We start from the raw sequence: 18,794 nt of genomic DNA on the forward strand, positions 1-18,794 counted from the left end.
AGCTCTGAAAAGACGGAAGAGGGTGAGGAACTGCTGGAGCACCCGGAGGAGCCTGGATAGTCTTTTTTGGGCATCCCGGTCCTGGCCCTGCTCCCAGAGGCGGAACCGGGGGTGCGACAGGGGGTGCCCCCACGGGCCAACATGTCACACTAGGCTCCCGGCCCAGCCTGTGGCCCGGCCCCGCTGCAGGAGGAGCACTTACCTTGGGCGCAAGGTAAGTGGCAGCCTGCACTTTAACCCGGGCCAGGTCTTGACTCACACAACCCCGTTAGGCTGCGCAGTGCAGCGGGGCGGCGTGAGGCGAGGACGGAGCGGGAGGCCGGGCTGGGGCTGCCGCTGCCCGCGACACCCCCGGCGGTGCCCTCCCTCCGTCGCCGTCCCGCCTGCCGGGGACGTCAGTGCCGAGGGCGTGGGAAGAGCTTGTCCCAGCTGGCCTGCGCTTGCACCCCGTTGGCACCGCCTGCCTGCCCGGACCTCCGGCACCAGCACCCTGTGGCAGCTGGGCTGGAAGGCAGGTGGGTGATCCCTGTCCCTCTCCGGGGCTCCCTCGGGAACAGCTCGCCCAGACAGGCAGGTGGTGGCCATGGGGTATAGGAGAGGGCAGAGGGAGGTGCAGGCCGGCAGGACACGGGGGAAGGACAGTTCTGTGTCTCTGGGCTCCTGCTCTGCTCTGCCCGGGCCTTGGGGCAGACGGTAACCCTGTGCTGGCCCTGCAGGTGCTCCTCAGCCATGGCCTCCAAGCGCAAAGCCCTGGGCAAGGAGCCAGCAAGCAGAGGCAAGAAAGCCAAGGCCGGGGAGGAGGATGACCCCTGGCAGTCCACCCTGGCCACCCTGAAGGCTGCACCCAAGGACAAGCCTCCCGCCACAATTGATGGGCTGTGTCCCTTGAGCAAGGTGGCGGGAGCCCAGGTAAGGACAGGGCAGGGGCTGTGCCTGCCCCTGGGCATCGGGAGACAGCGAGGACGTGGCAGAGCTGGGACCTTTCTGCCTGGCAGTGGTGGTTTGGGTCCCTCAGGAGTAGGAAGGTGGGCAGAGCAGAAGGGTGACCCACACCCCAGCTAATCCTGGGGTCATCTCTGCCATGCTAACACCAGGACAGGCCCATTCTCCATTTCAGACACACTGGACCCCTTTAGGATGTCCCTTGGGGAACCCTCTCCCACCTCAAAGGCTGTCACAGTCCCTGTCCCATACAAATGCCTCCCCAAGGCTTTGCCCAGGTGCTGACCCCATCTGTGCCACTGTAGGTCTATGAAGACTATGACTGTACCCTCAACCTGAGCGACATCGGCGCCAACAACAACAAGTTTTACATCATCCAGCTCATCGAGCACGGCGGTGCCTACAGTACCTGGAACCACTGGGGCCGCGTGGTGAGTCTGCACCCACCACCCTGGTCGCAGGGAGCCCTGGCCACCACACAGTCCCTGTGCTGGGGGCCCTGTGGGAGGGCACCTCTGAGCCGTGGGATTTCATAGCCCTGCTGTGTCTTTGGCTACCTCAAAAATGGGTTTGCTGCTCAGAGCTGCTCCATCAGTGTAGCCTGTGCCAAACCCCACCAGGGGAGCAGAGCCACATGTGGCACTGGAGCATGCAGGTAGCCATGGCACTGGGAATGATCCTGCCGTGCCGAACGGGCCTCGTGGGCAACCCACCGCACGGGGTGACATCCTGATGGGTGCCTGTGCTGCCAGGGGGAGGTGGGCCAGAACAAGCTCGTGCCCTTCACTTCCCTGGAAGCCGCCAAGAAGGACTTTGAGAAGAAGTTTCGGGAGAAGACCAAGAACAACTGGGCAGAGAGGGCAAACTTTGTGGCGCATGCGGGGAAGTACACGCTCATCGAGGTGCAGCCGGGGGGAGCCCAGGAGGCGGAGGTCTCTGTCAAGGTGAGCGCGAGGCGCCTGGCGCTGGGTGGCCTATGCTCCTCACACCCGGCCCCTGGGCACAGAGGTGGGCAGGGATTTGGGGTGGTGGGCTGAATATGGGGGAGTCAAACTAGGATCCTTCTTGAGGGACATCAGGGTCCCTCCTTGGGATACCAGGCCTGGAAAGGGGGAGCAGCATCTGCTCATCCCTCTGCTCGCACAGAGGCCCAGCTCTGCTCCTCTCCGGAGTAGCAGCCCATGCCTTGGTCCCCGTGGGGTCACAGCGAGGTTGGGGGTCTACACATGTGCCCACAGGTGGATGACGTGGATGGGGCCAAGGTCTGCAAGAAGCGGGTCCTGCCTTGCACCTTGGACAAAGCGACGCAGGACCTGGTCTCCCTCATCTTCAGCAACGACATGTTCCGAGATGCCATGCAGACCATGAACATTGGTACCTGGTTTGGTGGGGAGACCCTGGGGGCTGTGCCCTGAGGCTGAAGGTGGGATGCTGGGGAGGGCCCTTGGATGAGGTGGACACGCTGGAGGAGCACCACCTCCAGTAGCCCAAGCACTGGCAGAAGCCCATGGGCTGTGCCCGGGCAGGACAGGACCTGCTCTGGAGCCGTGGGTGCCTGTGGCAATAGTTGAGATCCTTGGGCATAGAAAGAACCATGGGGCAATGGAGAGGGCATGAGGGGGGCAGAGGGGCTGACAGAGTCCTCCCTGCCCTCTCCCGGCCAGATGTGAAGAAGATGCCCCTGGGGAAGCTGAGCAAGCAGCAGATCGCCAGGGGCTTTGAGGCGCTGGAAGAGCTGGAGGCGGCGCTGCGGGAGCAGCCGGCCAGTGCCCCCCACCTGCAGGAGCTCTCCTCCCGCTTCTACACCATCGTTCCCCACAACTTCGGGCGGGCACGGCCGCCCCCCATCGATTCCCACAGCCTGCTGCGTGCCAAGAAGGACATGCTGTTGGTGAGGCGCCCGCTGCCCCGTGCCCACCGGTGCCTGGCACCCAGCGGGGTGGCATGTTGTGCCGGGGGGAGGGAGGTTCTGTGGCTGGCACGGGACAGGCGCTCCGTGTGGTGCCCAGCAGCAGTGGTGCAGAGGAGGGCCATGGCCATGCCGAGCTCTGGCAGTGATGCCCGTGGTTGGTGCCTGGCAGGTGCTGGCTGACATTGAGCTGGCGCAGAGCCTGCAGGCGCAGAAAGCGAAAGAGGAAGAGGAGGAAGAGGTGCCTCACCCATTGGATCAGGATTACGCCCTGCTCTGCTGCCAGCTCTCCCTGCTGGAGCCCTCCTCCCGGGAGTACAAGGTACAGCTCCTGCCGCAGCGTCCCTTGGACAGGGGGGACCTGGCAGGGCCTGGGGGCACCGGATCCCTCTCTCACCAACCTTGCACAGTGAGCAACGGGGGCAGCAGGGAGTTCCTTGGTGCTCGTCCCCCTCCACGGCGTGGAGGGCGCGGGCTGGACCGGGATGGCACGCCAGCTTGACAGTGGGCATCGCTGGGGGACCTGCTGATTCCCTGCAGTGATTCTGCTTCTCTGGCTCCCTCTCTCGCAGCTGATCGAGAACTACATTGTGCAGACTGGGAACAAGCTCCAGGTCCTCAACATCTGGGAGGTGGCCCGAGAGGGCGAGGTGAGCAGGAGGGGCCGCCCATTCCTGCCTTGCAGTCGGGCACCCTGGTTCTGCCCCCGGCCTGGGGACTGCACCCGCGTGTCCTGACGCTGATGGCTTGGGGAGGCCTGAGCCCAGATGGCTGAGGGCAAACGGGCACCTCGGATATCCCTCTTCTCTGCCCCAAGCCTGCAGGATGGGGATGGGACAGAGCTAGGGCAGGTGGGCAGCTGCCCCTGCCTCTGCGGCTGCTCTGAGCAGGGCATCTCTGCAGGATGAGCTCTTCAAGGCCCACAGCCACCTGGAGCACCGGCGCCTGCTCTGGCACGGCACCAACGTGGCGGTGATCGCGGCCATCCTGAAGAGCGGGCTGCGCATCATGCCCCACTCGGGTGGGCGTGTGGGCAAGGGCATCTACTTTGCCTCAGAGAACAGCAAGTCAGCCGGCTACGGTAAGGGCCCTGGGACAGCCTGAATTCCACTCCTGGGGGTGCCCGCAGGGCTGACACAAGCCCAGCTCCCCTTGCTTGTCCCCTGGGTGGCCATTGGGCATCCCAGGCGGCTGGCACAGCCAGATGGCAACACTGGGGCTGGTGCCCTCTTCCCTCCTGACGGACAGTGCGCTACACGTCCCAGCGGGTCGGCATCATGTTCCTGAGCGAGGTGGCCCTGGGCGAGCCGTATCGCATCACGCAGGATGACCCCGCACTGTGTCGGCCACCGGCCGGCTACGACAGCGTCCTGGCCTGCGGCCGGACAGAGCCAGGTGAGCCCCGGGCATGAGGGGGCTGCAGGAGAGGCCGGGCTCGTGCCTGACGTGGCAGGTGTCCTCTTGTCCAGACCCAGCGCAGGATGAGGAGGTGCTGCTGGATGGCAGGAAGGTGCTGGTGTGCCAGGGCAAGCCCATCGCCATGCCCGCCTACAAGGACTCCTCCTTCAGCCAGAGCGAGTACCTCATTTACCAGGAAAGCCAGTGTCGTATCCGCTACCTCATCCAGCTCCGCTTCTGAGGGCGCCTGGGCACCCGGTGCCCAGATCCTGATGGCAGCCGGTGGCTCCAACCTGGTTACCTGGAGTGCAGAGCTCCGGTCCTTGTGGTCACCCTGTGCAGGTGACAGGCGGCTGTGGGGCCAGAGCTTCCCAACCTGCTACAGATGAAAATAAAGATGCCAGGGCTCGGACTGGCAGCACGGGTGTCTGACTGCAGGGCAGGGAGGTGCTGGCGGTGCTGAGCAACACGCGGGCAGGGGGTTGTGCAGGGGTGGCCGCGGCAACCTGGTGCCTCAAGAGTTAAGATGCGAGCGGGCGGCAGGGCCAGCTGCCGCCCTTGCTGCCCTGGGGAGGCAGGTGGCTGCTGCCCGTCACCATGTCCCAAGAGCTACGGAGGCAGGAGGATGAGCGAGGCGCGCTGCTGTCCATCTGCCCTGCGTGGGCACGGCGCTTTGGCACGGAGCAGCTCATCCCTCGCTGAGCCGTGCCATGGGATTCGGAGCTCGCAGGGACAGAGGCCGCGTGCTGGTTGGAGCCATGCCGGGCTCTGCTCCATGCTGTCCTGCGTGCCACCTGGGCACAGCGCGGGGAAGGGAAGCGCGGCACAGGGAAGGGCTCCGTGCATCCTGCCGCGGGCTCCAGCTGAGCCTGTGCTGGGGCTGCCTCAGGGTGACAGTGGTGCCGGGGCAGGGTGCCTCCTGCCTGCACGGCCCAGGTGACATCTCCAGAGCATCCACACGCTGGAGGTGTGGATATGGCACAGCCCTCTCCCAGGTGCCCATAGGTCTGACCACGACCGTCGGGAGGAGAGCCCCGGGAGCAGGAGCAGGCTGAGCTCAGTGGCAGCCAGGCTAGGGAGGCGCCCGGACGCAGACCCCCTCCCTGGCCGCGTTCAGGCCGCTTGCTGTGCTTTGCCATGCCGGGTCTGGGGTGCGTGGCAAGGACGCAGTGGCTCGGTGGCCTTGGTCCCCGCGCGCCCGCGTGCTGCTAGGAGCCAGCAGCTGTCTCCGTGGGACTGTGACTGCTGTCAAAGGGCAGGCAGAGCCCAGAAGTGACAGCCGGTGCCATCCGCAGCTCGCCGGCTGCGTGCAAACAAGATGACTAACGAGTAGCAGCAACAGGGAGCGGGGAACACGGCGTTGCTTGGGGCCGGGGACCTGCTGCTACTGTTGGAGTAATGCTGTCCAAAAGGACTGTCCACAGCAGCCTGATGAGAAGGGGAGCGTCTCTCATCTCCGGGGGAGCACAGGTACCCTGGAGACACCCCCGGGAAGCTCGGGAGCAGGGAGGGCAGCCGGAGCTGTGGAGCAGGGACGAGGGGCCCTGCCGGGGCTGCGGGAGCTCTGCTGGGACTATGGGGGCTCTGCTGGGGCTATGGGGCTCTGCCGGGGCTATGGGGGCTCTGCCAGGGCTGCGGGAGCTCTGCCGGGGCTATGGGGGCTCTGCTGGGGCTATGGGGGCTCTGCCGGGGCTCTGGGGGCTCTGCTGGGGCTATGGGGACTCTGCCAGGGCTGCGGGAGCTCTGCTGGGGCTGTGGGGGCTCTGCCGGGGCTATGGGGGCTCTGCCGGGGCCGCTCAAGGCACAGGAGCAGGCGGCTTCACTTGCTGCTCCTCCGGGACTGCCTCTGTTCAGCAAGTGCCAGCAAGAAGGGGAAAGGGGTGTAAACCTGGCGTGGGTCCTAGGGGTGTCCCTGGCAGGTGTCCTACGCCAGCCAGAGGACAGACTGGCCTCTGGCCTTAGGCTTGCAGGGGCTCTCCTGGACCTCTGCTTGCTCCAGCACCTTTGGGGCATTCGCATCAGCTTGGATATCATTGCTGGGTTTCCCTGTGGCTTTTCCTCAATTTGCTGCTTCTCTTTCATGCCTCTCCCCTCCTCAACAGATAAGGAACCTGCTGGTGGAGAAGATGGTGACCATGCTTGTGGCAGCACTTTTATCTAAGGGACAGAGACAAATAATTCTTGCTGCTCAGGTGCAGGAGCTGCTGGCTTAGCCCTCAGGGGGAATGGCAAACCAAATGGGGCTGAACACCACGCACAGCCTAGAGGAACCCTCTGTCTCGGAGCAGTCCACGTTCCAGGAGGTGGTGGGTCTTCTCTGCATGATCCTGCTCACTGTCACTGCCCTGGTGGCCAACACCGTGGTGATGATCGTCATTCTCAAAACTCCTCTTCTCAGGAAGTTCATCTTTGTCTGTCATCTCTGCCTGGTTGATCTTCTTTCTGCCATCTTCCTCATGCCCCTGGGGATCATCTCGAGCTCCTCCTGCTTCAACAAGGTCATCTACAGTATTGCTGAGTGCCAGACCTTGATATTCCTGAATGTCTGCTTCATCAGCGCCTCTATCCTCACCATCTCCATCATCAGCGTGGAGCGGTACTACTACATTGTCCACCCTATGAGGTATGAGGTCAAGATGACCATCAGGCTGGCTGTGGCTGGAGTGGTCTTTGTTTGGGTCAAATCAGCCCTCATGACCATCTTGGCACTGGTGGGCTGGCCAGAGGCCAACGGGGCCACCAGCGCCAGCCGATGCACAGTCTACTGGAGCCCAGGAGCCCACAAGAAGGTCTTTGTGGTCATCTTCAGCATTGCCTGCTTCATCCTGCCCACCATCATCATCTTTGCTGTCTACTGCAGTATCTACCGTGTGGCGCGGATGGCCTCCCTGCAGCAGGTGCCTGCACCAGCACGGGCAGCTGCACCCAGGCCCCGATCTGACTCCATTGCCAGCCAATTGACCATCATCACCACCAGGAACCTGCCGCTGCCCAGGATGACCCCAGAGCGCTTTCTGGGAGGTAACAAGGCGATTCTCACCTTGCTCCTCATTGTGGGACAGTTCTTGTGCTGCTGGCTGCCCTTTTTTGCTTTCCACTTGCACTCCTCTGTCACTGCTGACACGGGGGGTGAGGTGCATGGGGAGATGGTGGTCACCTGGCTCGCCTACTCCTCCTTTGCCATCAACCCCTTCTTCTACGGGCTGCTTAATCGCCAGATCCGAGAGGAGCTGGCCCGGTTTGGGCGCAGCTGTCTCAACCGGCCGCTGGGACAGGAGCTGTGTCTCTCAGTCTCGGAGGCCTCAATCCAGGAGAATTTCCTGCAGTTCCTCCAGAGAGCAACGTGCACGCTGGAGACCCGCTCTAGCTGCATCAGCTCCAGCCCCAGGAACAGGCTGGACCAGACCAGGACGGATTTTCCCATCCCAGGTCAAGTGCCCGAGGAGAGCAGCTGAGGGAGCAGGGAGCCCTGTTCTGCCATGCAGGGCGGGAGGGCAGGGAGCCCGAACAGACTGGTTTCATCCCATCATGGGTTTGGAAGGGTCCTTGTCTGGGCTTTGCCCTCCTCTCCAAGCTTATTGCAGAGGAAGGAGCCTGCTGGTTCTCTTCACCTGGGAGAAGGCAGCAGATTTGGGAAGTCTCCATCTCCCAAGGCTTTTCCTTGTGCTGGGACTATCTCTGGCGTCACCAGCGCAGCCCGAACAGGCTCCTTGGGCCGTGGGGAGGACAAGCTGGCCAGCTGCAGGGCTCTAATACGAGGGTGGAGGGATGGGGTCCCTGCGCTTGGCATTGACCTAGCGGGATCCCTGTGAGGGCTGCCCTCAGGGAAGGAGGGGGGCTCCTCGCAGCCAGCCCAGGAGCGACGGCCCCAGCTAACACCACTAACCCCAGGAATGCCAGCGCGGCGCGGGGAAGGCGCCAGCGCGGAGCCCGCTGTCCTCAGGCCGCCTCTAACCCTCCACTAACACCCCGGGCGAGGAGCTCACGTAACCCAGAGGAGCTCCCAGGGGCCTGCGGCGCTGTCCCCATCTGTGATTTCCCCATCACCCAGGGACATGAGATGCGGGGAGTTGCCGGCGAGGGTGGCGGTGGCCCCTAGCGCTCTGCCCGCCGCCGTGCCCGAGGAGGAGGCTGCTGGGGTGATTCAATGCCGGGCTGTTTACTGACACGGCCAGCCGTGGCCCACGGCACTCGTGTGCCAGCCAAGCCGGGCCACCGGCCAGGGCCGTGCACGGGCCGGCACTGTGGGGAGCCGCGCGGGGGCTGCACCCGCACGACGGAGCCTCCGCGCCGGGAGCAGCAGGCACGATCCCCTGGCACGTAGCAACGGCCGGGCCGGCACCCACCCGCCACAGGGCGCCTCTCCCAGGGCTGATAAGGCCGCGCTTATCTGCAGGGCCCTGCGCGGGGATGGAGCCGCTGCCTCCCCTCCGCTCCCATCACCCCAGAGCCTGGAGCAGGGCCAGCCCCAACCCGTGGGGACGCCTGTGGGGCCACCGTGTCCGGCCCCCGCTCCCAGGGGCATTGCCGGAGGCGGCGGCAGGGGAGGGTCTCTACTTGGCAAGGGGAATGGCTCCTTTCTTTCTGGCAAATTTTATCTTTTTATTAAACCGTTGATAAGTTACAAAGGAGGAAAAAATATAGACTTATATATATACAGCATTTTCCATCCGGGGCCAGCGCTTCCATAGGGCTGCCGGGAGGTGGCTGGAGGAGGGAAAGGTGGGTGCCAGCCCCCCTGCCGTCAGAGCCAGGGAAAGGGGAGCCCAGAGAGGCCGGGCAGCCCCTAACCCACTGCAGCTCCTAGCTTTGGGGGGCAGCAGCGTGGACAGGGCTGCCCCCAAAGCACCCTCCTGCCTTCCCCTGGTGAGGACTCCTTGGGGCAGAGGGGGCACCGGGGGCATCCGTGGCCCTGGAGGGCCCCCAGGGCTCCTGTGCCCGCCCGGCAGAGGGGCTCAGTAGGGCGAGAACTTCTGCCGATCGGCTTTCTTGGTGCCGTTGGCCGCTGAGATCTTGGTCGTGTAGGTGGTGGCGGTGCTGCCGTTGGGACCCGCCATGGAGGAGGGGGACAGCGCCAGGAAGGACACCGGCTTCAGGCCGATGAAGTTGGAGAGGGAGATGGTGTAGGGGGCTCCGAGCAGCGCCGGCGGGGCTGCGGCGACGGCGGGCAGGGCCGCGCCGGAGCCCGGCGCCAGCGCCTGGGAGAAGCCCACGCCGAGGTCCATGGAGCCGGGGCCCGGCGGCCCCGGGGAGGTAGATTTGGCCGTCTCTAAGCTGGCAAAGCGAGAGAGAGGGATGGGGAGGTGCCCACCCTGTCCACGGACACGCAGTGCTCATCCTCATTGCAGACCTGAGCCCCTCCGCCCACCAACTCACGTTGGCTTCACCCAGCGCTGCGGGTAACCCTGGGGAGCTGTCGCCCCTTGTCACCCTCCCACCAACTGCTTTTTTGGGGAGGAGGGGACGCTGACCAGGCGGTGATGAGGTACTGAGCCAGGGTGATGCTGACGGGTGAGCCCGTGATGGTGACGTGCCGCTCGCTGGAGCCCTCTGTCTGGTTGCCGATCTTGATGTGGGCGCCCGACATCTGCCGGATCTCGCTGATCTTGCTGCCGTGGCGGCCGATGATGCAGCCAATGAGCTGCAAGGGCAGAGGAGGGCTGAGGGGGCCGGGGTGCCCCTCGAGGGGTGGGCAGCGGGCACATCCCGCCTGGGTGCAGTGGGGAAACTGAGGCAGAGGCCGGGGAGGGGATGGGGGAGCCCCGCGTTACTGCCCTGGCCGGCTGGTTGCAGTGTCCCCAAGGAAGGACCCCAGGTCCCCCCACCCTCTTGTCAGCCCTGCACGTACGTCATTGGGCACCAGGAACTCCTGGGAGCTGCTCTGGGAGCTGCTGTCCAGCCCTGGGGAGAGAAAGCGAGACAAGGCAGGGTTAGGTGTCCCCAGCTGCTCCGTCCCCACCGTGCCCAGCGCTGCACGGGCTGAACCCGGAGGGGCCCTGGCGTCCAGGAGGCACTCACCTGGCACCATGGAGGCTGGGGGAGCCAGTGAGGCAAAGGGCAACGTGTGTCCCGACAGCTGCTGCAGCTTCGTCACCTGCGTGGCGCACGGGCAGGAGGAAGAGGAGGAAGAGCAGGGGGTCACGAGCGAGGGCAGCATGGCAGCTGCCCCTTGCCCTGGCGCCTCCAGCGCAGGAGGACTCACCTCCGCAGGAGAGACGCCGCCGTACTGGCCGTGCATGGAGAAGCCCTGTGGAGACGCGGGCGTCAGCAGGGGCTGCACGGGGACCCCCCCATGGCCGCCCTGCCGCCCCTTACCTGGTTGGCAGAGAGCAGGATGGTGCCCAGGGAGAGACCAGGGTGATAGGGGATGGTGGCCCCCTTTGGAGGCGACTGGAAAGGGAGCGAAGGAGGGGTGAGAGATGGGGTGGGAGGAGGCCAAGTGCCCTGGGTGCTTCCAGGGGACAAGGCGGATGCAGGGCCGGGTGCCGCGGTACCTCCAGGATGACGGCGCAGATCTGCCTCACGCACTGCACGATGGTGTCAGGGCCCCCCGAGACGGTGACCGCCCGCTCCGTGGAGTTGGGTAGCAGGTCACCGGCCACCTGCACCTGCGCCCCGGTGCTCTGCGGGGACACGGCGGGTGGCTGGGCAGGCACAGCCACGCGGCGCCCACTGCCCCACCGCCTGCATCCAGCCCTCACCTCGCGGATCTCCCGGATCTTGGCGCCCGCCTTGCCGATGAGCGAGCCGCACTGGCTGGCGGGGATGACGAGGCGCAGCGTCACCGGCGCCCCACCGTCGCCCAGGTCCTGCGGAGCGAGACACCACATCAGCCACAGAGGTGCCGGTGGGAGCCGGGCCGGGCGGCCAGGGCTGGGGGCAGCTCCCTACCTCCTCCAGCTTGAAGGCGATCATGGAGACGGCACGGAAGACAGCATCAGTGGAGCCGGTGATGGTGGTGATGCGCTCCGGGCAGGAGCCCTCCGAGATGGTGATGCGGGCGCTGCTCTGGGGACGGCGGCACGCGCCGGTCGGGGGGGATGGACCCTGCGTTCCCTGCTCCCTGCCCTTCCACCTCGGCTGCCCTCGGCTCCTGCCTGCGCCCGATGTGCCCGACGCACTGTCCCCGGGGGAGCTCGCGGTGCCACCTACCTGCTCCCGTATCCGCTTAACGGTCTCTCCTTTCTGCGGGAAGAGCAGGGAGCAGCTGGTGAGGCCCTGGAGCCGCCGGGGTTGGCGGGACCGGGACCCCCGGCACTCACCTTGCCGATGATGCTGCCGATCTCCTGTAAAGCAGAGACGGGCACAGCCCCGTGAGCAGGGTAGAGCCCATGGAGCCCCCACGAGCCCGCGGGGAAGGCCCGGTGCGGCGGAGCGGGCGCTCACCTTGCCGTGCATGAGCATGCGGAGGGTCAGGGTGATGCTGAGCTCCGTCTCGTCCGGGCTGCCGTCCGCGCCGCTCGGCCCCTCCGGTGACGCCATGGCCAGCAGGCTCGGCGCCGGGGCCGGCCGGGCCCCGCGGTGCCGCCTGTCCCTGGGAGCGTCCGGAGCAGCCCCCCCGCCTCAACACGCGGCCCTCAGAGCGCTCGTGCCTGGGGAGAAGGGAAGCAGGGCCATCTCCCGCACAGATCGCAGCACGATGCCCGCCAGTGCCCAGACTGCCACCAGCCAGGGACCCCTCCCCGTGCCACACGGTGCCCCTGGGCCTGGCGGCGGGGGCGGCTCCGGCGCTGCGTGCCGGGCTCCGCGGGGAACAATCGCCGTGTGTGCGGCCCGGGTGGGCGTCCGCGCCCGGCCGGCGGCATCGCCGCATCCCGCGGGGCCGCCCGGCAGCGATGCCAAGCGCCCGGGAAACAAAAGCCCCCGTGTTGGGGCTGCGGGGGCCGTGCGGACGCGCTGGCCGGGGGGGCACAGCACGGGCTGTGTTCGGCGTGGGGGGACACGCTGTTTTGGGTCCCGGCAGAACGGCTGCCGCTGTGGCACATTTTCCATGGGGGGCGAGCCCATGCACCGTGCACCCCCCAAGGCTGCCCTGCACCCCCCAAGGCTGCCCTGCTCAGGGGTATTAGGGACTTAGGAACTGAGACAGAGGGGACAGGATGCGATTTCACGGCACCTCCCCGGCAAGCGGTTTGGAGAACCGGGGCTGGGGGGAATGCACCCATTCCAGATGCTGGGAAGCCCCCCTGGCATGGGGATGGAGGGCAGGGGGGTAGCTCTACTTAAGCTCCTTTCTGCAGTGTTCCCAAGCCCTGGACGGGGGGATCAGGAGGGGCTGAGTCCATGGGGGCACCTGGATGGTCCTGGCAGGCGGCGGGAACAAAAGATCCCACTGGAGAGAGGAGGAAGAGGAGGAGGAGGAGGAGGGCTGCGCTGCCGGCAGCAATGGGGTGGTGGCAGCAGGTGGCCCCCTCACCCATTGCTATGCAACCCCCCCAAACAGTGACCCCCACCCCGCCACCCTCAAGGCCAGCAGCACGAGGACCGGCAGGACAATTCGGCAGCGCGGCGCTGCCGCTCGGTGCCCGCTCCCGCCCCGCTCCCGGTACCTGCGGTGCGCCCGGCGCGGCGGCGGGGCTGGCGGCCGCTCAGTGCCACAGCGGCGACAGGGCCGCGACAATGCAGCGCTCGGCAGGCCGGGCTGGGCGCCGCGGCCCCCGCCCCGGTGCGCTGGGGCCCCCCTCGCTCTTCCCCTCTCCCACATCCCTCCCTCCCTGCGGGATCCTATTACAGCGGATAAGAGGCCCTGGCAGGAACAATGCACCCTGGGAAAGGCCATCTGCCACCGCTGGGGACATTCCTGCCACCCGCCGGCCCGCTCCCCCCGCCCGGCTTGGCTCGCGTCGCCCCGCTTTGTCACTGCGCTTCGTTCCTGGAAGCCGCTCAGCTGGCAGCACTCGCCGCCTCAAGGACGCGGCACGGGCACCGGGCACGGGGCGCCCAGCACTGCGATGCCAAGGCCCACGACGACCCTCTCGCCGCCCCACGGAGGATCCCGGCCCAGCGGCACGCGGGAGGCCTGGGATGCTTCGTGGCCGGCCCGCACGGAGCAAGACTGGGCGCAGGGGGCACCGTTCCAACGGGGAGTGCACTGGGGCCTGCACAGGGGCACCCTGTGGGGGACGGGCACCCTCTGCCCGCGCCTCCCGCCACCCCAGCCCTTCCCGCGGCCGATGCCGGGGCCGGCTCCTACCTCCCGGGCAGTGCCGCGCGCAGGAGCCCCGCGCCGCTGCCGCGCCGCACCGAGCGACTGGCGCTGCCCCGCGGGCCCCCCCGGCGCTAAATCCGCCCGGCCCTGGCGTAAGCGGCTCAAGGCGGGCAGGCCGGGGGGCGGGGGGCGCCCCGCCGCGGCCTCCATCTGTGCCCTGGGTGCCCGGCTTAGCACGCCCGGCAGGGAGGCAGGTGGCGGGCAGGCGGCTGGCCCCCTCCGTCCGCCCGTCCCTCCGTCCCCTCCGTCTGTCCTTCCCGCCTCCCCATCTGCTCGTGGCGGCCGCTGATTTGGTCAATCCCTCGGGCGCTTCGCGCGCCACCGCCACGGGCAGGGGACCGCGCGGGGCTGGCGGTCACCTCTTAAGCCCCTGCAGCTTATCCCGGGCTTGGCCCTGTGCCAGCGGCAGGGCAGGAGAAGGAGGAAGAGGAAGGTGAGGAGGAGGCAGGGCCTGGCAACAGCCCCCCAGGTCACAGGTGCCTGACCCTGGGGACAGGTCGGTGGCCAAACGTGTCCCTTGGGAGCAGCGGGGCTCCATGGCACTGCTGCGCCGCTGTCCCAGGCTCCGAGCAGGGGCCCAGGTGTCCTGTGCCAGGCTCCTGTGACCAGCTGCCAGGGCACTCACCCCCTGCCGGGCAGCCCTGCGAGCGCCGGGCAAAGGGGCAGCAAACAGGGGCTGCATCGCTCGTGCCACCTGAAAGCGGCACGGAGCAGGTGGGCGCTGGTTCACCAGGCGGCACCCATGGGTGGCACTGGACATGCAGAGGGTGGGCATGCAGGGAAGGAGGCGGGCGCATCGGGAAGCAGGTGGAGCTACAGGGAAGCGGGTGGATTCAGTAGGAGGAGGCTGATGGAGGAGGCCGGGCTCAGAGGAGGCTGGCGGTGGGGAGGCCATGGCAGAGCTTGGGGTTTTATTTGGTGTCGAGGCAGCGGGCAGCGCGGGTGGCTCCCCCGCAGAGCAGTGGAGCGGCATGGGCACAGGAGGGCCCCCCCGTGGGCCCTGGCACCGCCCGCCCGTGCTCACTGGAGCTGCTGCAGGAAGGCCAGCAGCCCACGGTGCCACTCGTCGGGCTTGTCCAGGTAGCAGGCGTGCCCCGCGCCCTGCAGCACCAGCACCCGGTGCTCGGGCAGGTGCCGCAGGTTGGCCAGGCTGACCTGGCCCAGCTCCGCGTCCTGGTCGCCATACACAATCAGCGTGGGCGTCTGCGGGGGGGGGAAGCACGCGCTGAGCAGCCGCAGAGGGGACACGCGCCCCGCGCCTGCCTGCCACGCTGCCAGGCAGGGCTCAGGCTGCTGCTGTGCCGGTCCCCCCTCTCCCTTCCACCACCTGCCATCACATTCCTTTCCCGTGATAACTGGGCTTTTGGTGTCCCCCCTGCCACCAAACCCCAGTGGCCCTCCCTGCTCCCCTACTTTGATCTGCGTGTACTGTTCCAGCGGGAATTTCTCGGTGCAGATGGGTGCCACGGGCACGTAGGCCTTGAGCAGGCGGCTGTGCTCGAGGAGGAAGGGCAGCGAGTACATGCCGCTGAGCGACGGGCTGACGAGCACGGCCGTGCCGAGGCGCAGCGCCTCCCACACCGCCTTCAGGAAAGCCCCCGGCGCCGGCTGGCCCACGGGCGCCGGGGCCGCCGCATCCTTGGAGCGGCCCAGCCCTGATGCGGAGGAGAGAGAGACGTCGCCTTGTGCTGTGCCCGGTGCCAGCGGGCGCCGCGCGCCGCCCCGGGCCCTACCCGGCAGGTCGATGGCCACAGCGCGGTAGCCGGCTTGGGCCAGCTTGGCCAGCGTCTGCAGCTGCAGCCAGGTGTCGGAGGAGAAGCGAATGCCGTGCAGGAGGAGCACCGTGAGCCTGGCGCTCTGCCCGCCCGGCGCCGCTTCGCGGTAGAAGAGGCTCTGCCCGTCCACCGCCACGGTGCCCTCGGTGAGCTGTGGGGTGGCCATGCTGGGGCCCGCCGGGGCTCCTGGCACGGGCCCGGCGGGCAGCGGTGCCTCTGCGCGGTCCAAAGGTTGCCCGGGGTGGGGACGAGCGCTGCGGTGGCCGGCAGCCTCCCTCCTGCCCTCCCCCAGCTGTGACGGAGGAGTCGGCCCGGCCGCCTAGCGGTTAGGCGGGCGCTGCGGCGGTGCCGCGCGGGGCGCTGGGAACGGCGGCCTCCGGGCCTGCCGACTCCGGGGACGCGGCGGCAGGGCCGGGGCGTCCCACGCGGTGGATGCTGCGGGGCAGGTTGGTGCTGGCTCCTGGCATCTTGCTGTCCCTCTGCCGACTGTGCTGGGGGCGGGTTGCCACTCACCAGGGCGACACCATATCCCTTTGTTGCGGGGTGGGGGGTGACGAGCTGTCCCCGTGATTGACAGCTGTCACTCACCCCATCCTGTCCCTGGGCCACAGAGGGCACCGCTCTGGTGCGGGGCCGGGTGCCTGGGGAAGGGCGGCTGCTTGCGAGCTGTGCAACGAGCTGCGTGGGGCCTCAGCTGAGCCTGAGGAGCTCATGCCATGGCCTGGGCTGGGCAAGCGGGGCACAGGCTGTTCTGGGGTGCCATGGGGCAATAGAGCCCCGTGGGGTGCAGAGGAAGGGCAGGGACGCTGGACATCCCCACGTCGGGGCTGCTGCCAGTGCGGGTAGCACCGGGCGGCCCGGCCCCAACTGCCCTCACGTCCTTCCTCCTGCAGAGGCAGCCGGGATGAGCCTCGTGCGCGGGCGCCCGGCCCTCCTGGTCCTTGGGGCACTCATCACCTTCGTCCTCTACCTGCTGCTGCCGGCCTTGTGGCAGGAGCGCATCGCGGGCGGCACGGCGGGCCAGGAGCAGGGCCAGCACCACATCAACAGCTTCGTGCGCACGGGAACCGTCACGGGCACCCCAGCCATCTTCTACAGGGAGGCGGCCGTGTCCTGGCCCGCTGGCACCGCCAGCCCCCGTGGGTGAGTTTACCTTCGGGCTCCCATGTTGGGCCTGGGGATGGACCCTCTTTGGCCACATGGGTCTCCCTGCTCACATCTGTGGTGGGGGCAGTGGCACCTGCTGGGGCTGCCCCACGTGAGTTAGTGGATCCATCATGGTCAGGGTTACCCAGTCACACACGGTGGCAGGAGAGGGGTTGGGATCCATGATCTTCACGAGCCCTGGTGGCCTCAGGTGCCCCAGGCCGAGCTGGGTTCCCGTGGGCACAACCTCTTGCCCGCAGCCTTGGCACGTGTCCTCCCCACGCAGGCCGGACGTCCTGCTGCTGCACGGCCAAGCCTTCACCTCCAAGACATGGGAGATCCTGGGCACGCTGGCGCTGCTGGCTGAGGAAGGCTACCGCGCCGTCGCCATAGACCTGCCGGGTAGGACCGCACGCTGGGCTCGGGTGACATCCCCTGCGCTCGGTGGTGTCCTGCAGATTGCACTAGGGTGACATCCCTTGGGCCAGGCTCAGGAGACATCGCACAGGCAGCTCTGAGCCTCCCTTGCCCATGAGCTTGTGTGGGACCTCTCTGGAGAGCTGGGCCAGTCACTGGGCCAGTCTGTCACCCACGTCTCCAATTTGGCTCCCCCCCAGTGCCACCATGTGCTGGAATGGGGTTGGCAGGTCCAGGCAAGGGCACCAGCACGTGCTGGGTGTTGTAAAACTGCCCAGGCTCCATCTGGTGCTGAGCCTGCCCCAACCCCACTCAGGCCACGGGGATTCACCACCTTCCGACACGGTGGCCACGGAGTGGGGCCGGGTGGCCCTCCTGGATCATGTCCTGCAGGAGCTGGCCCTGCGCCGGCCCGTCCTCGTCAGCCCGTCCATGAGCGGCCGCTTCGCCGTGCCCTTCCTGCTGGCACGGGGTGCCCGTCTGGCCGGCTTTGTGCCCATCGCGCCCGCCGGCACCCGAGACCACGCGGCCGAGCGCTACCAACAGCTCCAGGTATGGCTTCCGCAGGGGCCACGGCGGTGGGACCCGTGGCTGCCGAGCCCCGCTGACGCCAGCCCGGTGGCTCTGCCCTCCTGCAGACGCCCACGCTGATCCTCTACGGCGACGGCGACGCGGGGCTGGGCCCGCGGGCGCTGCAGAGCCTCCGGCACCTCCCGCGGCACCAGGTGGCCGTGCTGCGCGGCGCTGGCCATGCCTGCTACGTGGACCGGCCCCAGGACTTCCACCGGGCCCTGCTGGCCTTCCTGCGGCAGCTGGGCCCGCACGGGACCACGGCCGCCCCACGCCTGGACGGACACTGATGCCGGGTGCTCAGAGACACTGCGGGCTCCGCTGTCCCCGGGCTGCTGGTGTCCCCGGGCTGCTGGTGTCTCCGGGGGCGGGTGTCCCCGGCGCTGGCCGGGCCCCACCACCAGGTCAATAAACGCAGGTGCCGGGACGCGCGCGTTGCCTCCGCGGGCGTCGCGGACCCGGCTCGTCCCGCCCCGACGTGACCGGCAGCCCGGGCCTCCCCTGGGCGGGCCCGGGGGCGGAAAAGGGGCGGGAAGCGGGGAGCGGGCCGGGCCAGGCCGGGCCGCGCCAGGCGAGCGGGCGCCGGGGAGCGGCGCGGAGGTAGGGCCGGCCGGGCCGGGCCGAGCCAGGCCAGGCCGGGCCGGGCCGGGCCGGGCCGAGCCAGGCCAGGCCGGGCCGGGCTCCAGGCGGACCGGACTGTGGCGGGGCGCTCGCCGCGTCGCACCGGGCCGAGTCGCCCCCTTGGCAGGGGCTGCCCGGCTCGCGCGGTGTCCCCGAGCCCCGACGTGCAGCAACCTCCCCCCGCGACACCCCGCACCACCCCGAGCCCCCACCCGCGCTCCCCGTGCACGGCCGGCGTTCCTAGACCCCCCTATCCCCTGCACCCCTGCCCGTGGTGCCCCTGCACCCCTATCCGCAGCACCCATGCGACTCTCTGCACCTCTAGAGCCCTGTGCACCCCCCTGCACCCATACCCGGGTCGTGTGCATTGCTCCTGTGCATCAACATGTCCCCGCTGCACCCTGCCATGACACCCTTACACCCACACCCATAGCACCCCTGTGTACCCTGCACCCATAACCAGGGTGCCCCTGCACCACTTGTGGCCCCCTGCACCCCTGAGCACAGCACCCCTGCACCTCCCTACCATGATACATGCGCACCCCTCCAACACACCCTCGCTGGAGGTCCTGTTGCACCTCGTTGTGCTTCACCCCGTAGCACCCCAACACCCCTGGGCACCAACCATGGTGCCTCTGAGTCCCTCTAGCACCCCTAACCACCGTACCCAGTGTCCCCTTGTCCCCTACCCTGTTAACCCTGTGCCCTCACCCACGGCACCCCAGCACCTTCCCACATGTACCTTCATGCACCCCAACCACCCCATATTCACCTGCACCCCCATCTACCCAGTGCCACCCAGGCCACT

General features: G+C 67.8%; 5 protein-coding genes across 6 annotated transcripts; 3 read left to right on the forward strand and 2 right to left on the reverse strand.

Moving 5' to 3' along the window:
• The first annotated feature begins 729 nt into the window (after positions 1–729).
• Positions 730–4,490, forward strand: PARP3 (poly(ADP-ribose) polymerase family member 3). Of its 2 annotated transcripts, none has more exons than XM_088526468.1 (10): positions 730–909; positions 1,248–1,373; positions 1,695–1,886; positions 2,181–2,316; positions 2,607–2,833; positions 3,024–3,173; positions 3,424–3,501; positions 3,755–3,932; positions 4,100–4,246; positions 4,321–4,490. In XM_088526468.1, the coding sequence occupies exons 1-10, from the start codon at positions 730–732 to the stop codon at positions 4,488–4,490; spliced, it is 1,584 nt and encodes a 527-aa protein (XP_088382594.1). The 2 variants fall into 2 exon arrangements, with proteins under 2 accessions (XP_088382594.1, XP_010223792.2); XM_010225490.2 differs by having other exon boundaries at positions 1,695–1,880.
• A 1,966-nt stretch (positions 4,491–6,456) lies between these two features.
• On the forward strand, positions 6,457–7,704 carry LOC104577963 (putative G protein-coupled receptor). Its single transcript, XM_010225491.2, has one exon. It carries the CDS (start codon positions 6,475–6,477, stop codon positions 7,702–7,704), a length of 1,230 nt encoding a protein of 409 aa, XP_010223793.2. The 5' UTR covers positions 6,457–6,474.
• A 1,488-nt stretch (positions 7,705–9,192) lies between these two features.
• PCBP4 (poly(rC) binding protein 4) lies at positions 9,193–11,782 on the reverse strand. The gene is made up of 12 exons (XM_088527431.1): positions 11,636–11,782; positions 11,512–11,535; positions 11,402–11,434; positions 11,141–11,257; positions 10,951–11,058; positions 10,744–10,872; positions 10,565–10,639; positions 10,452–10,496; positions 10,268–10,343; positions 10,098–10,150; positions 9,721–9,890; positions 9,193–9,523 (listed from the first exon to the last, which is right to left on the reverse strand). Exons 1-12 carry the CDS (start codon positions 11,729–11,731, stop codon positions 9,205–9,207), a joined length of 1,245 nt encoding a protein of 414 aa, XP_088383557.1. The 5' UTR covers positions 11,732–11,782; the 3' UTR covers positions 9,193–9,204.
• Positions 11,783–14,477: 2,695 nt separating this feature from the next.
• Positions 14,478–15,398, reverse strand: LOC148596205 (putative protein-lysine deacylase ABHD14B). The gene is made up of 3 exons (XM_088527439.1): positions 15,191–15,398; positions 14,871–15,112; positions 14,478–14,660 (listed from the first exon to the last, which is right to left on the reverse strand). The coding sequence occupies exons 1-3, from the start codon at positions 15,396–15,398 to the stop codon at positions 14,478–14,480; spliced, it is 633 nt and encodes a 210-aa protein (XP_088383565.1).
• Positions 15,399–16,136: 738 nt separating this feature from the next.
• Positions 16,137–17,655, forward strand: LOC148596206 (protein ABHD14A-like). Its single transcript, XM_088526872.1, has 4 exons — positions 16,137–16,375; positions 16,665–16,780; positions 17,112–17,347; positions 17,434–17,655. The coding sequence occupies exons 1-4, from the start codon at positions 16,137–16,139 to the stop codon at positions 17,653–17,655; spliced, it is 813 nt and encodes a 270-aa protein (XP_088382998.1).
• The last annotated feature ends 1,139 nt before the right edge of the window (positions 17,656–18,794 follow it).

This window comes from Tinamus guttatus, unplaced genomic scaffold (genome assembly GCF_059628265.1).
Source record: "Tinamus guttatus ecotype Peru unplaced genomic scaffold, ASM5962826v1 Tinamus_guttatus_pri_ptg000026l, whole genome shotgun sequence".
Taxonomy (NCBI): Eukaryota; Metazoa; Chordata; class Aves; order Tinamiformes; family Tinamidae; genus Tinamus; species Tinamus guttatus.

Coding starts and splice junctions, on each gene's coding strand:
- PCBP4 (XM_088527431.1), bottom strand. CDS start 11,731: ATGGCGTCACCGGAGGGGCCGAGCGGCGCGGACGGCAGCCCGGACGAG. Junction 11,059..11,140: donor TCGCCTTCAAGCTGGAGGAG/GTAGGGAGCTGC, acceptor CTCGCTCCGCAG/GACCTGGGCGACGGTGGGGC. Junction 9,524..9,720: donor CAGTACCTCATCACCGCCTG/GTCAGCGTCCCC, acceptor TCGCTTTGCCAG/CTTAGAGACGGCCAAATCTA.
- LOC148596206 (XM_088526872.1), top strand. CDS start 16,137: ATGAGCCTCGTGCGCGGGCGCCCGGCCCTCCTGGTCCTTGGGGCACTC. Junction 16,376..16,664: donor GGCACCGCCAGCCCCCGTGG/GTGAGTTTACCT, acceptor CTCCCCACGCAG/GCCGGACGTCCTGCTGCTGC. Junction 16,781..17,111: donor CGTCGCCATAGACCTGCCGG/GTAGGACCGCAC, acceptor AACCCCACTCAG/GCCACGGGGATTCACCACCT.
- LOC104577963 (XM_010225491.2), top strand. CDS start 6,475: ATGGCAAACCAAATGGGGCTGAACACCACGCACAGCCTAGAGGAACCC.
- LOC148596205 (XM_088527439.1), bottom strand. CDS start 15,398: ATGGCCACCCCACAGCTCACCGAGGGCACCGTGGCGGTGGACGGGCAG. Junction 15,113..15,190: donor TGTGGCCATCGACCTGCCGG/GTAGGGCCCGGG, acceptor CCTCCGCATCAG/GGCTGGGCCGCTCCAAGGAT. Junction 14,661..14,870: donor AACAGTACACGCAGATCAAA/GTAGGGGAGCAG, acceptor CCCCCCCCGCAG/ACGCCCACGCTGATTGTGTA.
- PARP3 (XM_088526468.1), top strand. CDS start 730: ATGGCCTCCAAGCGCAAAGCCCTGGGCAAGGAGCCAGCAAGCAGAGGC. Junction 1,374..1,694: donor GGAACCACTGGGGCCGCGTG/GTGAGTCTGCAC, acceptor CTGTGCTGCCAG/GGGGAGGTGGGCCAGAACAA. Junction 2,317..2,606: donor CATGCAGACCATGAACATTG/GTACCTGGTTTG, acceptor TCTCCCGGCCAG/ATGTGAAGAAGATGCCCCTG.